Below are 14,832 nucleotides of genomic sequence, written 5' to 3'. Positions count from 1 at the left end.
GCCATGAAATAGGGAGCAATTTTATCCCCTTTATTATTCCACAGATGTGGAAACTGAGGCAGAGAGGTTAAGTGACTTGCCCAAGGTCACATGGCAAATTAGTAAGAGCCAAGAATGGAGCACAGAACTCTCCTTTCCCAGTGTTAGACCATGCTTCTTTCCTTCACCTATCTAAACTATCTGAACTTTTTCAGAGTGCAAAGTAAGGCTGGATATCTCCTAGGAACACATTTTCTTGCAATATTTCTGTTATTCTCTGTTTTCATTCCAGTGGGTATAAGCAGCCTAGCTTTTGGGTGCCTGTCCAAATCAGACTTCCAAACATTGTGAACAGTTGCCACTTGAAAACATTAAGGCCAAACTATAGTACCCCTCCTAGCCTGGGGGAGGAATTACTCACCCAAGTAGTCCTACTGCATCAAATGGGTCTGCTAATGTACATGCCCGCCAATGGAAGTACAGGTTCCACAACTGGGAAAAATTAAACATGAAATGAAGGTTTTCAGGCCAGTGGCAAATCCCGGATTGTTCGGCACAGTGTGACACCAGTCTCTGAGTTAATAGAAACTCCAGGTTAACCAAAAGTCAGCATGTCTTTAGGGTTGCATTACTTGAAGCTCCACACAGCAATGGAGGCTCAGGTTCTTATGAGCTGGGCCCGGACACCCAGGTCTGAAACCAGGATTTTATGAAGTGTTCAGATAAGAAGCCTTCCTCGAGACCTTTATAAAACTGGGGGTTAGCTGTTAAAGCACATTAGGTTCAAAACCACAGTAACTCCTCGCTTAACGTTGTAGTTATGTTCCTGAAAAATGCGACTTTAAGCGAAACAGTGTTAAGCAAATCCAGTTTCCCCATAAGAATTAATATAAACAGGAGGATTAGGTTTCAGGGAATTTTTTGTCACCAGACAAAAAACGATATTGTATATAATACATACACCCACCCACCCACACACAGCGTATAAGTTTTAAACAATTTAATACTGTACACAGCAATGATGATTGTGAAGCTTGGTTGAGGTGGAGATGTCAGAGGGTGGGATATTTCCCAGGGAATGCCTTGCTGCTAAATGATGAACTAGCATTCGGCTGAGCCTTCAAGGGTTAACACGTTGTTAATGTAGCCTCACACTCTACAAGGCAGCATGAATGGAGGGAGGGGAGACAGTATGGCAGAGAGAGACAGAGATACACACCGTGTGTGGGGGGGAGAGAGCGAGAGGCGCATTGCCCCTTTAAGTACGCTGATACCACATTCAAAGTACATTGCCTTTAAAAAGATCAGGAAGTTGAGACAGCAGCTGCCGCCAGCTCTCTCTGCCCTGGGCCCTGTTGTGTCTCCCCCCTGCTCTATATGGAGAAGGGGTAAGTGAGGGGCAGGAGTAGGGGGAAGGGGGACACCCTGACATTCGTCCCCCCCCTCCCCACACAGCAAGGGCAGGAGCAGCACTTAGCAGTGGAGGGAGGGACAGATGAACTGCCGGCAATTGGTAGCCTGCTGGGCATCTGCTGCACAGGGAACTTCGGGTAGCAGGGAGCTGATGGGGGGCTGTTGGTCCACCCTGGTTCCAAGCCCCCACCAGCTAGCTCCAACGGCCTGCTCTTCCTGCAAGCAGTGGACAAAGCAAGCGGCTGCCAAACAATGTTATAAGGGAGCATTGCACAACTTTAAACAAGCATGTTCCCTAACTGATCAGCAACGTAACAACGAAACAACATTAACCAGGATGACTTTAAGTGAGGATTTACTGTAGTCCGAAAGAAAAAAGCAGTTTCCATAGCGGAGGCTGAATAGCAGTCAGCCCTCAGGTCCATGTCCAGCATGCTCAAATCACGTCCAATTGGGTTCTTTTTGGTGTAGGAATTTCTGTTTGCTTCGCCTGGCTTTTTAGTTTATTTAGTGGATTTAATAACCAACATACAGAATAGGGTTCAAGACATAAACCCAATACTGGGTTTACAATGGCGCCATGGTAGTGGGCCCACAGTCACAAGGGGCCCCAACGCCCAGACCGTGGCCCTGAACCCTGCACTCCGCCCACGAGACTCCACCCCTGCTTGGCCTCTTTCCCCCAAAACCCCACTCACTCCTCTCCACTCCCTTATCCCCTAGTCCCCTGCTTACTCCTCCCCTCCCCCTCCTCCCCATGTGAGTGGCAGGTGAGACCTCTAGGGGGAAGAAGCTAAGCAGGGACAGGGCCTCAGAGGGAACAGGCCGAGTGGGGGCAGGACTTCAGGGGGGAAAGCCCAAGGTGGGACGGGGCCACTCTCTGGGCGCCAGAGCCCACAAAAGATTAATCCAGCCCTGCATAAGCCAGTCCTTAATTGAAGGGGGGAAGAAACTTTCCACATGGACTGATTCTTCCATAACTGCCTAATACAGAGTTTCTTGCACATTTCTCTAAAGCAGCGGTTCTCAAATGGGTCCACGGACCCCTGGGGTCTGCAAGGGTACTCCAGGGAGTCCGCGAGTCATGTCCGGGGCCACCGGCCCTGCTAATCAACCCCTCTCTCAACTGTTCTGCGGCATGCGGGAGGGAGGTGGGGAGCAGGACGGGATTCGCTCAGGAGAGGGGACGGAAAGAGGTGGGGCGGGGATGGGACCTTGAGAGAAAGAGTGGAGTGGGAGCGAGGCCTGAGGCTGAGTGTGGGTTGAGCACCCCTGGGAAAAATTAGAAGCCGGCTTGGGGGGATGCATGAAAAATTTTAAATCAAAATGGGAGTCCTTGGATTACTAAAGTTTGAGAACCACACTACTCCAAAGCATCTGGAGCTGGGCCTGTCATAAACAGATAGCTAAGGGTTAATGTCTCTTTCACCTGTAAAGGGTTAACAAACAACACCTGACCAGAGGACCAATCAGGAGACAAGATACTTTCAAATCTCAAGGGAGGGAAGTTTTGGTGTGGGTCCTTTGTTCTGTGTCTGTCGTCTCTCTGGGCTCTGAGGGTGATCACACTATCTCCAGGCTCTCTAATCTTCTGTTTCCAATTTGTAAGTACAGGTAGAAAGACAATATAGGCTTTTACATTGTTTTTCGGTATTTGCAAGTGTGTAGTTTGCTTTCTACCTGTACTTACAAATTGGAAACAGAAGATTAGAGAGCCTGGAGATAGTGTGATCACCCTCAGAGCCTAGGGAGCACACTGACCCAGAACAAAGGACCCACACCCAAAACTTCCCTCCCTTGAGATTTGAAAGTATCTTGTTTCCTGATTGGTCCTCTGGTCAGGTGTTGTTTGTTAACCCTTTACAGGTGAAAGAGACATTAACACTTAGCTATCTGTTTATGACAGGGCCCTATCAGAGACAGGATACATAGGGCTTGGCTACACTCACACTTTACAGCGTTGCAACTTTCGCGCTCAGGGGTGTGAAAAAACACCCCCCCTGAGCACTGCAAGATGCAGCGCTGTAAAGCGTCAGTGTAATCAGGGCGGCACTCCCAGCGCTGCATGCTACACCCGTAAAGGATGTGGTTTACATGCAGCACTGGGAGAGCCCTCTCCCAGCGCTGCCGCTCTGACCACACTCACACTTCAAAGCGCTGCCGCCTATACTGACCATTGGCGATCTGGCAGTTCCTATTGTAAGGTAGATGAGGTGGGTGTTCTAGACACAAGAATTGACTAAAACTGTCACGTACATACAAAACACTGCTAATATATAGGGCTTGTCTTCACTGCAGCATCACTCATGATATACTTCGAGTGTTGGCCCTAACCCACCTCCTGTCCACATACAGATATCTCCAGCTTGAGCTAAGTGGTGCTTTCAACTCCAGCTAGCTGGCCCATCCAGGGTGTGGGCGGGTTGAAAGCTCTAGTGCTGCTGACCCCAGAACTAGAAGTGCAGTGGGGATGCAGCTACCGGCTGCAACTCAAGTTAGCAAAACTCATCGGCTGCTAATCCAGCGACTCCGCTGATCCAGTCCCGCTGTGCTGCTAGTCAAAGCCCTCCATGTGGCTAACGTGTTGTTTCACAGTGTGACCACTCTCCGTGGAAGTGGACTAGAGGAGTAACTCCAGCTAACCATTGCAGTGAAGACAAGCCTGTAGTCTGCACAGCCGTTGTACAGGACTGAGGCCTTGCATTACTTTCTGTTGTAGAGCTTTATATAGCCCCGCAGGATGAAGTCCTCTGTTCTTAACATCATGGGCGCCACATTTTCCTACCAATGTTCCCAACCCTTATTATGTAGGGACCGTGTGGGGGCATAAGTAAATGTTTGTGCTCATTCAGGCCCAGATACAAAGCTCGCTGCCGCCAATGGAAAGAGTCCTGTTGACTTTAGTGGGCACTGGATGGCTTCTGCTCTGAGGCTACCCAGCAAGAAGGATGCTAATTATGTTGGCATTTTTAGTGGTTTTCTTACTGTAACTCTTAACATTAAGGTTCTCTGGATGTGGTTCTTTGATTTAAGGGCCAGGAATGGGGGAAGGGAGTTTCTGGCAATGCAGAGATACTAACGAACAAAGAAGCAATGGCGGAGTTGCCCCCAGATTCTAAACACAACAAGGGCAGTAGACAGCGTGGGCATTCTGCCGCCAGTTTCCTTCCATTCTTGGAAAATAATCTGAGTTGGCTTTTGAGGGTCTGTTTCCTGCTGCGGTGAAAGGATTCTTTGCTTCTGTGCCACTTAAAGAAATGCCAGACTGTAAAACACAGCTCTGTATCTATTCCCAGTCCAAGATTCATGCTGCGAGAAGCCTAAGTGAAATTGCTATTGACCTGACTGAAACTGGAACGCTGAAGACTTCAAAACTAGCCAACATGGGAAGCAAAGGCAAAATTATCAGCGGCAGCAGTGGCAGTCTTTTGTCATCAGGTAAGTCCTTTCCCTTGTAACTGCATGCGAAATATGGGTTCCTGCCCCTCTGCTGGAGAAAAGAGGAAGATGTAGCTTTGTATTAGGTAAGAGCTGCCAGGTGAGGTATGAGGCCCTTCAGAAATGAATCTGACAGTAACAAGATTCTTCCTTTCAGCTTCTGTCTCTCTGGGTATGTGATATCTGTCTCTCATGCCCCACCATCACCACCACCACCCAACAAGAGATCCAGGCTCCAGTGTGACCCCATTCCCATCCTCACTGCGAGTTTCCTCTTTCTCCCCAGGATGCCATCTCCAGTCTTCTCAGCTCCCTGCTGCTACCTGACCTATCCCCACACCCTGCTCCCCCAAATCCCTCACACACCCACCTCCCTACTGCTACCCAGCCTGTCTCTCACAACCTCCATCAGCTGTTGTGGCTCATTTGGGAAGCACACGCTGGAGGAGAAAGGCAGAATCTCCTCTAGAGATTCTGCACTGATTCTGCCTTGTCTCTTAGCCACTGAATTTCATTCTCCATCTTCCAGCTAGTGCTCCCTGCTCATCTGGCCTCTCAGCTCTCCAAAGAGCCAGTTTCCAGGTACCATTCACCTAGAAACTGTCTAGTGCCCCAAGTTTTATAAGGTTTCTTTGTGTGGAAAATGCTTAGATGCTTCTGTCAAGATGTTCAGTGTGTAATAGGCTGGAGGGCAAAGGGGAGCTGGAAGCTATCATTTCCAACTCAAGTAGACATGCTTGTGCTAGCTCTGATGGAGCTAGCGGGTTCAAAATAGGAATGTAGCGGCATGAGAGGCAGGAGGGATTAGACACCCCTTAGTCTGGCTTCTTTATAAAGTGGAATCATCAGTAGTTATGGCAGAAGCCAAACAGGGGTACCTGTCAAAGGGATTCCACCACTGGGGACTGGGAGTCCGGAGCCCGAGGTATATTCGTAGGCGACTGGTGAAAATATTCTTTGCAGGCAGCAGAGCCCACCCTGCACTCTCCATGCAGCTCCCTGCTCCAGCCCATTGGCCCTCGCTGCTTGGCAGTTCAGAGGAGCCCACCACAGTGTCATCTGAGGCATGTATCCACACTCAGGCAAAATCCTCCATCCGCAGTGCCCCACTCTGCCCCTTTCCTGGCCCTGGCACTGCCAGACAGACACAGGGCCTCAATATTTCTACCATCCCAGGGATTCCCCTTCTACCCTCCATCACCTCAGGGTCCGCCCCCTATCCTTGGACTCCCCTTCTCCTCCTCACAGATCTCCTCTCTTCTCTGGGACTCCCCTTCTCACCCCACCCATCACCTCAGGGTATCACCTCCTCCCCTGGGACTCTCCTTCTCCCACACCAGCAACAGGATCTCCCCCCTTCTCCAGAATTCTCCTTTTCCCACATCCCCATAGGATCTACTCCTTCCTCCTGGGACACTCCTTTCCCTCCATTTCCCTCAGGATCTCTCCCTTCCCCTGAGACCATAGGTGTTGAAACTAGGGGTGCTGCTGTACCCTCGGGCTAGAAGTAGCAATAACAACCAAATACATCGTTTCTGCCTTCAGCACCCCCACTATAAAAATTGCTCCAGCACCACTGCCTGGAATGCCCCTTTCCCCCCATCCCTTCAGGACCTCCCCCCATCTTCTGGAATTCCCCTTCCCCCCCATTCCCTCAGGATCTCCCCCATCCCCTCAGGACCTCTCCCCATCCCCTCAGTATCCCCATCCTTTGGTCTGGGACTCTCCCCTCCAGTCACCTCTGGATCCCTTCCCCATGCCTGGGACTCTTGCCCTGTCTCATCAAACCTTCCCTGGAGGCACCAGTCAGGAGCCAGCACCCCTTGGGGACTGAGAAATCTAGCTCCACCTTCCAGGAATCCAGCGAGCAGGCAGGACCCCACACCCCATGACACTCCATCCTGCCCCTGGACCCACTAGACATGAGGCTTCCCCTGTTTATCTGGACATGCACATGGGCAGCAGGGTGGCTCAAAAATAGATTTGGGAGGGTTGAGTCCACTCTAGCCCTAATCACCTGCTGCCTATGGGTCTATTCCTGGTTCCACCACTTCCTGTCTGCGTGAGGTGGGCAAGTCTCTTAACCTCTCTGTGCCTCAGCTTTACCATCTATACAGCAGGGATCACGTACCTCCTAGGAGTGGTGTGAGGGCTAATGGTTTGTAAAGGGCTACATACTCCTCGGAAGAAAAGCTCGCTGGGAGTGTAAAGCATTGTCATCACAATGAAGGGTCATTTAAGTGAAGTGTAGAAGACATCACTTAGACTCATTAAAATCCATAAGAATGGAAACATGCGACAGGGGAGAAGGATCTTTTCATAATTACAGAGGGAAATGTACCCTCTGAGGACCACAGGCTACAAAACCAAATCCATACTGACTCTGTATACCAACTATGCAGCTGTACATCCCTTGTGGCTAGCCTGAAATTCCTCAAAAACAGGCAATGAGAGTTACGTTTTAAGCTGGCTGCAGTCAAGAACAACTTGTTTTGGAATTCTCTTCCTAGCCTGTGAACAGAAATGCCTTTCTGTTTCTCCTGTCCCTCAGGACGCAGCGCACAATCCACTGTTTATGCCAAGTATCAGTTCAAGGAGTTGCAGTGGCTGGGCAGTTTCTGGTGTGGTGTTGGGTTGTTGGAGTTCTTTGTTTATTTGGCTCTCCCACTGCTGAAAGCAAACAACATCAAGTAGCCCAGAAAATGCTAAGAGCCCCTGCAGAGATCCCAGCCTTGCTGGCAGCATTCCCATGCCCAAAAGCTATTTGCCACCAATGCGGTGTTTGTGTTAGTATGCTGACTTTCAACCTCATCCCCATACCAAGGAATTCAGAGTGCCGGGTTCTGTGCCCACACCAGCCTGACTCCATTGACTTCACCGGGTTAGCCCTGATTTTCACAGGTGGAAGTCAGGAGAAGATCCAGCCCCAAAACATCTTGAGGCCAAATCCTGATCTCGAGTACACCAGTGTAAACCCAGAGCAACCCCACTGACAGCAGATCTTTGCCCACTATTTTTTACACCTGCTTAAAACCCAGTCAGCCTGGATAAGTTTGGAGTGTTGGGTTTACATGTTCAGTAGGCTTGCCATAGTAACGGAGAGCATGCAGAGTTAAATGGCCTGGGGCTGGGCAGGTGGTTCAGATGGATCCAGCCGCAGTTGAGTGCACACCTAAAACCCAGGCATATGTGAATTTGCTTTGGTGAAGGTTTATACTGTGCTCCCGGTGTGACAAGATGGAACGTCAGCTTCCAGCTGCCCTGTTAGAGACCCGTACTCAGCCAACTTTTGGGATCCACCAAACCTATGATCAAAGGCCACTCATATTCAGGACAGTCTCAGATTTAACAGGGGGCTGAAGCTTGCTACTGTCTGGTGACTGCAGCTGTGATGCCTTATCTAATGAAGGAGGGGAGACACAAAGGGGATCTGTAGGAAGGAGGAGTGCTTTAGAGGACTTTGGGTCCCCAAGAATGATCTAGCCCAGGGTTCCTAAGAGCCCATCAATGATCCCACGTGCACGCTGGGAAGCCATACCTGCTGCCTAGGAGGGAGGAGCAGGTTGGCTGCTTATGGCTGACCCATGAGAATTCTTTGTATTACTGTAGTACCTACTCATGGCACTGACCCCATTGTGCTAGATCCCGTACAAACACAAAGCTCCCCATGCTGCAGGAGCTTCATTCTTCTCTGCCAGGAAGAGCAGGCAGCTTGGGGCTTGGTCCAGAGCCCAATGTAGTGAGTGTGAAGACACCACTGACCTCAGCAGGCTCTGGATCAGACCCCTGGTTGCTTCCTTCTGTGCCCGTAGAGCCCATTCCATTAACAAAGGCTGAAGTTTGGGTTTACTCGACTTTTTGATAAGCACAGAAACTTTGCTGGGTTCATCTCTCCTTAGAGTCAAACTGATCATGCCCCTAAACATTGCTTAATGTGAGCAGACCAGAACTAGGAGTGTAACGGTCATGGATGCTCAGCATACCAGATCCTGGTGCACAGCTGGCACATTCCCCGGGCTCCCTCCAAATGTTTTGCATTTCCTCCCTTTGTGCTGACAATTATTAATACATGATCATAACAATGATGTGTTATTGTTGTAGCTGAGGGCTACCATTTATGGAGCTCAAGAGAATGAGAGTTGAGTGATTAAGTGGCCGCTGTAAATTTCCAGACTATAAATACATGAAGTTATCATGAATCACAGGGGGAAAATAGAAAATGTTTCTCTTTTTCACTGCTGGGCCATCTTTCCTGATCTTTGTTTTTCTCTCCTCTATTCCTTGGAGTTTCTTCATGTCTTCCCCTAAGTTCCCTCTCTTTAGCTGGCTCCTCCTAAAGGAAAAAACCAAAAACCATGGTGAGAAGCTCAGATTGACTCTGCCAAGTGTCCCTTGCTTTTATGTAGATGACACATGAAACCGCAAATTATTATTATTTATTATAACAACACGTAAAAGTCCCAACTGAGATGGGGCACCCATTGTGCTAGATACCATTAAAGACATTGTGAGAGATGCTCCCTCCCTGAACAGTCACAATAAACAGGACAGACAAAGGGTGAGTGGAGAAACAGAGGGCAAGTCAGCAGCGTCAGAAATAGAACCCAGGTCTCCTGACTCCCCAGCCAGTGCCCCATCCACTAGATCATGCTGCCTCTCTCCTTCCGTGTCTTTGCAGAACTGTAAGTTAAATCAGCAAAGAATCCTGTGTCACCTTATAGACTAACAGACGTATTGGAGCACGAGCTTTCGTGGGTGAATACCCACTTCGTCAGATGCATGCAGTGCACTACATGCATCTGACGAAGTGGGTATTCACCCACGAAAGCTCATGTCACCTTATAGACTAACAGACATATTGGAGCATGAGCTTTCGTGGGTGAATACCCACTTCGTCAGATGCATGTAGTGCACTGCATGCATCTGACGAAGTGGGTATTCACCCACGAAAGCTTCTGCTCCAATACGTCTGTTAGTCTGACGAAGTGGGTATTCACCCACGAAAGCTTCTGCTCCAATACGTCTGTTAGTCTGTTAGTCTGTAACAACTACGTCTGTTAGTCTGTAATGCCACAGGATTCTTTGCCGCTTTTACAGATCCAGACTAACACGGCTACCCCTCTGATACTGTAAGTTAAATGTCTGACTCCCATCTGCACCTTTAGAATCTCTCCCATGAACCTTGGCCCATCTTTTGAGAAGAGAAAGGCCTCAAAGAAAATCCTAGACCAACCAGTGAACAGAGCAGAGTTCAGGGCTCAATCCTCTCTCTGCAGCGCATCATGCTGAATCAGAATACCCTGGAGTTTGGGCCGAGGTCTGACCTGGATTTGGAACCTAACGTTTAGGACTGTTGGGATATGAAGTGTTAGTTCTGTCAGTGGTAGTGATGTGAAGTCTGGTTCTGATCTCACTCTGGTTTAAAGCAGGAGTAAATGCAGTGAAGTCAACAGGGATACAGCCATGTAAATGAGATCAGACAAGGCCCATGACCTTCAAATCAAGGGTTTTGATTTGGGTCTGTCACTGGGTTAACTCAACAGTTTGCAGTTTAACATGAACCCAGCTGAGCATGGCATGATTCTTGGGTTTTGTAGTGAAGGTTTGCACTGCTCTGACCATGTCTCCCTGTCAGTGTGCTACCATGCATCTGTGTGGGCCTGATCCTGCAGTCCCCTCTGCCTGTAGAAGGCCCATTCGTTTCAATGGGAAGTTGGTGAGCAGAGGAGAGCTTGTAGGAGTAGAGAAGAGGTATACTTTTGCTTTATCTTTGCACATGTAACTGTTAAAATAACCCATCTCCTTCCCTCATGGCATGGCATAGACACGGTCACTTCTGCAATTGTAGCTTTCCTGTAAATATGCCTGCTTATATTTGAAAATGCCTTAGTCCTGCAGATGGATATTTCCTTCCCAGTATGGCAATTCACCCCTCACGTCCACTACATCCGTAGAGGTGAACTTCCTACTACTCTGCACTGAGTGTTTTAGTTAGTAAACAGCAACTAGTCGTCTACGGAAGGGCAGATGAGCGAAGTGACTAATGAAGAGCAGTCTCTGTGCAGGATATCTGGGTGCATCCTGTTCTGAATAATTCCAGATGGACACTGGAAAGGCAGGAGCTGGTCTCTGGCCGTCGCTAAGGAGGATATCCTATTTGTTAGTCATCGCTGGGCGATAGTGGCTGTTTGTTGTCACTTTCAATCATTCCCCAACATCCTGCAGCCATGAATCATGCCGTGTTGTGGCGTGGGGAGCGTACTGTGCACTGTCAGTCCCAGCTCCACGTGGACTTGGATGAAATGCCTGCTTTGGGCCAGGGGGCTAGAGCTGGCAGCCAGGCCACAGGGTACAGCATGAATCATGGCCGTGCTTAGATTGTGTTTTGCTAGTGACATTAAGCTTGTGAAAAGCAAGAAATAAATGCATCAAAGAGCCATCCACAGTCACACATCTGGAACACAGGTAATGTCACTGGCCTATTGAAACATGGCTTTTTACTCTGGACATTTTTCCCCCTCTGCTGCTGGCTCCAGTCCTGTCCCTGACGGTCACTAAACCAGTCTCACTGCTCCTGCTCTCCATGATCCTCTACTTCCTTCTTTCTTTCCCCTCAATATCCCCTCTCCCTTCCTTGGTCTTTCCTTTGAGTTTAGCCCTTCCTGCCTTCCCTCCTGTCCCCACTACTAGCCTAGAAGATATTTAATGCAGAGAATGAATAAATAAAATTAAACTAACCCCGTACCTCCCCTCAGAAAAATCCTAAAACTAACATGGCATTGCTAAGCCATCGCTTTGTTTTTTATTAACCCCCTTTCCTCTCCCACCTTTGACTGTGACGTCTATCCGACTGTAAGTCCCTCAGGCCAGGGATTGTCTCTTGCTCTCTGTGTGTGTGCATGCCTGGCTCGCTGGGGCACTGATCGTGGTTTGGCCCTTTTAGAAGCTACTGGAATACAAATAATAATAATTAATAATATATTGAAAGCAGTAAACATATCTGTTCAAACTACCAAAGTATACCCTGTCTTAGTGGCAGTGGGGCACATGCACAGGGCTGGGAACTAGGAGCGCCTGAATTCTGATGGCAAATCTTCCTCTGAATCATTTGTTGTGTTGATCAGATTCCAATGCCAGAAGGAACCATTGTGATCATCTAGTCTGACCTCCTGTACCACACAGGCCATAGAACTTCCCCAAAGTAATTTCCAGAGCAGATCTTTTAGAAAAAATTCTGCTTGATTTAAAAATTGCCAGTAATGGAGACTCCACCATGACCCTTGGTAAATTCACTTGGGATCTGACAATCCCAGCTCTCTCATTCGTTTTATACTAGTGTAACACCATTGGAGTTGTTCCTGATTTGCCTAAGCAAGAACTGAATCAAGCCATTAATCGCTACAAGAAATGTTCAGCAGTGATGAAAGGGGTTGTGTAAGTTATGCATTGGGTGTAAATTGTTCAGAAAGGACCAGACTCTCCTCCCAGCTTCGCAGCTGTAATTCCCATTGATGTCTGTGAGACAAGTAGTAATCAGGTAACTGAGAGCAGAAATTTGACCCAAAGTTGAATGTAAGAGACATAACATGAACCAATCTGGCATTCCTTGTGTGTCAAAATGCCATGACTTATGCCGGTCACCATATAATTGGGAGAAGAGGCATGTAGGATTCAATAGGAATTAAACCATAGTTCTGTATATAAATGTAAGTCCCATTCTGCAAAGTATTTAAGCATGTTAATGGAGCTATTCCCATGCTGAATACTCGATGATTACATCTCTTGCTGAATCAAGGCCTTAACAGGATTCTAAAGGAATTACTGTAGAAACCTTTTAGAATTTAGTGAGTCCTAACCTTCAAAAGGTCTTTTGAACCGTTTTGTATAATTTTCTGATAAATTCCATAGGACAGTCCAAAAACCATACAGGAAATTTATGGATTTCTGTTGAATTTCAATGTGACTGTTCCATAAAGGTGTAGCTCCTCATGTCAGGTAAGATCAATAGAAAGCACCTTCTCTTGGTTTGTACAGTGGAAATTAGTTTGCAAGTGATCTTTTCTCAGCTAATAGTCCTCTTTGGAAGGCCTTAGTGGGCCTGAATTCAGTGGCATTAAGTAAGGCTGATCTATTTATTTTGTGTAGCATCTAGTTGGTTGGTTTGGTTTAGTGTTTGTTTGTTTTATGGTCTCTTGCTTTGTTCTGATTATGGGTTCTTCATTTGCGTTTGGTCTGACATTTGGGGCTGTGGTCACAGGTTTGGTAGCATCAGTAATTGTCTCAGTATATACAGAGCTTCTCGTGGACACTCTAGGCACACAAAAATACAGAGCTGAGTGAGTTCTCTCCCTGGCAGCCAGTGAGATGAGAATCAGGCTCACAAAATCCTAGGAAATGCAAAAATAATCCAAACGTTCATTAAGAAAAAAGTGGGGGTTACGAAAGAGAACTCAAACAGAAAGCCCAGCTCATCCCATCTCTTCAGAAAAGGGCTGTGGTAATAGATAGATCTTGCAACATGCCTGAGAGATTAACAGATATGGACTCTATCAGACCAAACAAAGTCTAGCATTGAGGGCCCTGAACTGAGAACTCCCTGTCCTGAGTCATACGAGGCTTGTCTGTGCTACACAACTTTTACCATTTGAAGACCTGGTTGGAGCAGATTAGTCTGATAACCCATTTCATTCTGAACTGGTTTAGTGCCAATGTGAATGTGGACAAACTGAAATAGTTCCACTAGTTCTCCCCCTACTTATCCCACAGTGTATCGGTGGCCTTTTGAAGTCTCCCAGAATCCATTGTTTCTAGGAGCTATACCAGGAACTGTGAGATGGGTACCCAGAAAGCATTGCAACTGAAAGGGTTTTGAACAAGACTTGTATGGCTTTTAAACTGATGCAGCACAGCTAGTGTGGATGCAATGAACTGTGCTTAAATCAGTTCAGTACAACTAGTTCAATTACACAAGCGGTTTAATTCTCTAACGTAGACACACCCATAATTAGAGGTGTCAGGTCAAGCATCCAACTGCTGGGTGTGGTGCATATCATTTGTGTTTTTAAATGTTGCAGTGGAAGCATCCGTCTAGCTGCTGTGGTGATAGGTGGTTTTATATATATATAAAATTTAAAAATAAATTAAATTTGGGTGGGGAGAAGAGCGGAAGGAGGAAGGAAAACAGAAAAAGGAAAAAGGGCTCCAGCCAGTTACTCTAAAAAAAAAAGAAAGGAGTGAAATATCTACCAGAATCATGAGCAGCTTGTTGTTGGAGGTCAGCAGTTCATCAGCAGTTGAGTAGGAGTTCAGCAGTTCCCCCGCTACCAGTAAGTGCTCGCTGCAGTTATTATTAAGGAGGTGCTAGAGAGGATTTGCCCTACCAGTTCGAATGCAAAATGGAAATTCTTCTTCGAGTGCTTGCTCATATCCATTCCAGTAGGTGTCAGTGGTGTATCGCGATCCGCGCCATTGTGGCACGTTCGTCGCGATACTTTTACCATAGTGCAACTCCAGTGGGCGCAGATCGCCCCTAGAGTGGCGCCGCCATGGCGGGGTGATATATCCCCCTGCCAGCCCCGCCCTCTCCTTCAGTTCCTTCTTACCGCCGTGTCGGTCGTTGGAAACTGTTGGAGCGCGGCCATAGCTGACCTCCACGTCCCTAGCTTCTCATGATTATCGTCGTATAGTTCACAGTTATTTGTGTTTACTTGAGCTTATTACTTTATAGTTATAGTTGTTGTGTATATATAGTTTTAGTTAGTTAGCCGGTGTTCGGGGCTTCTAGCCCTCTCCCGCACCCATGGCCCGGCCCCGGCGCGGATGCCTGGTTCACCGGATTCAAAGCGATGCTCGGCTTGTAAAAGCGATGGCCACCAGTGATCCCATGACGCCTGCTTAAAGTGCCTGGGAGATCACACATTCAGAGAAGATGCCAGCATCTGCAAGCCTTCTGACCGCGAACTAAAGAAGGGAGCGAAGACCAACGCCTCCGGACGCCTCCTT

General features: G+C 47.9%; 1 protein-coding gene across 3 annotated transcripts in view; it reads left to right on the top strand.

Moving 5' to 3' along the window:
- FRMD4A (FERM domain containing 4A) overlaps positions 1-14,832 on the top strand; it is a 553,835-nt gene that overhangs the window by 509,635 nt on the left and 29,368 nt on the right. For all 3 annotated transcript variants that reach the window (XM_075064299.1, XM_075064302.1, XM_075064306.1), the window contains one exon: positions 4,689-4,830. In XM_075064299.1, the coding sequence (XP_074920400.1) occupies positions 4,689-4,830 (142 nt within the window). The remainder of the gene's footprint in view (positions 1-4,688; positions 4,831-14,832) is intronic.

This window comes from Chelonoidis abingdonii, chromosome 1 (genome assembly GCF_003597395.2).
Source record: "Chelonoidis abingdonii isolate Lonesome George chromosome 1, CheloAbing_2.0, whole genome shotgun sequence".
NCBI lineage: Eukaryota > Metazoa > Chordata > Testudines > Testudinidae > Chelonoidis > Chelonoidis abingdonii.
The sequence above is the reverse complement of the archived record's forward strand: the minus strand, read 5'-3'. Positions and strand labels throughout refer to the sequence as shown.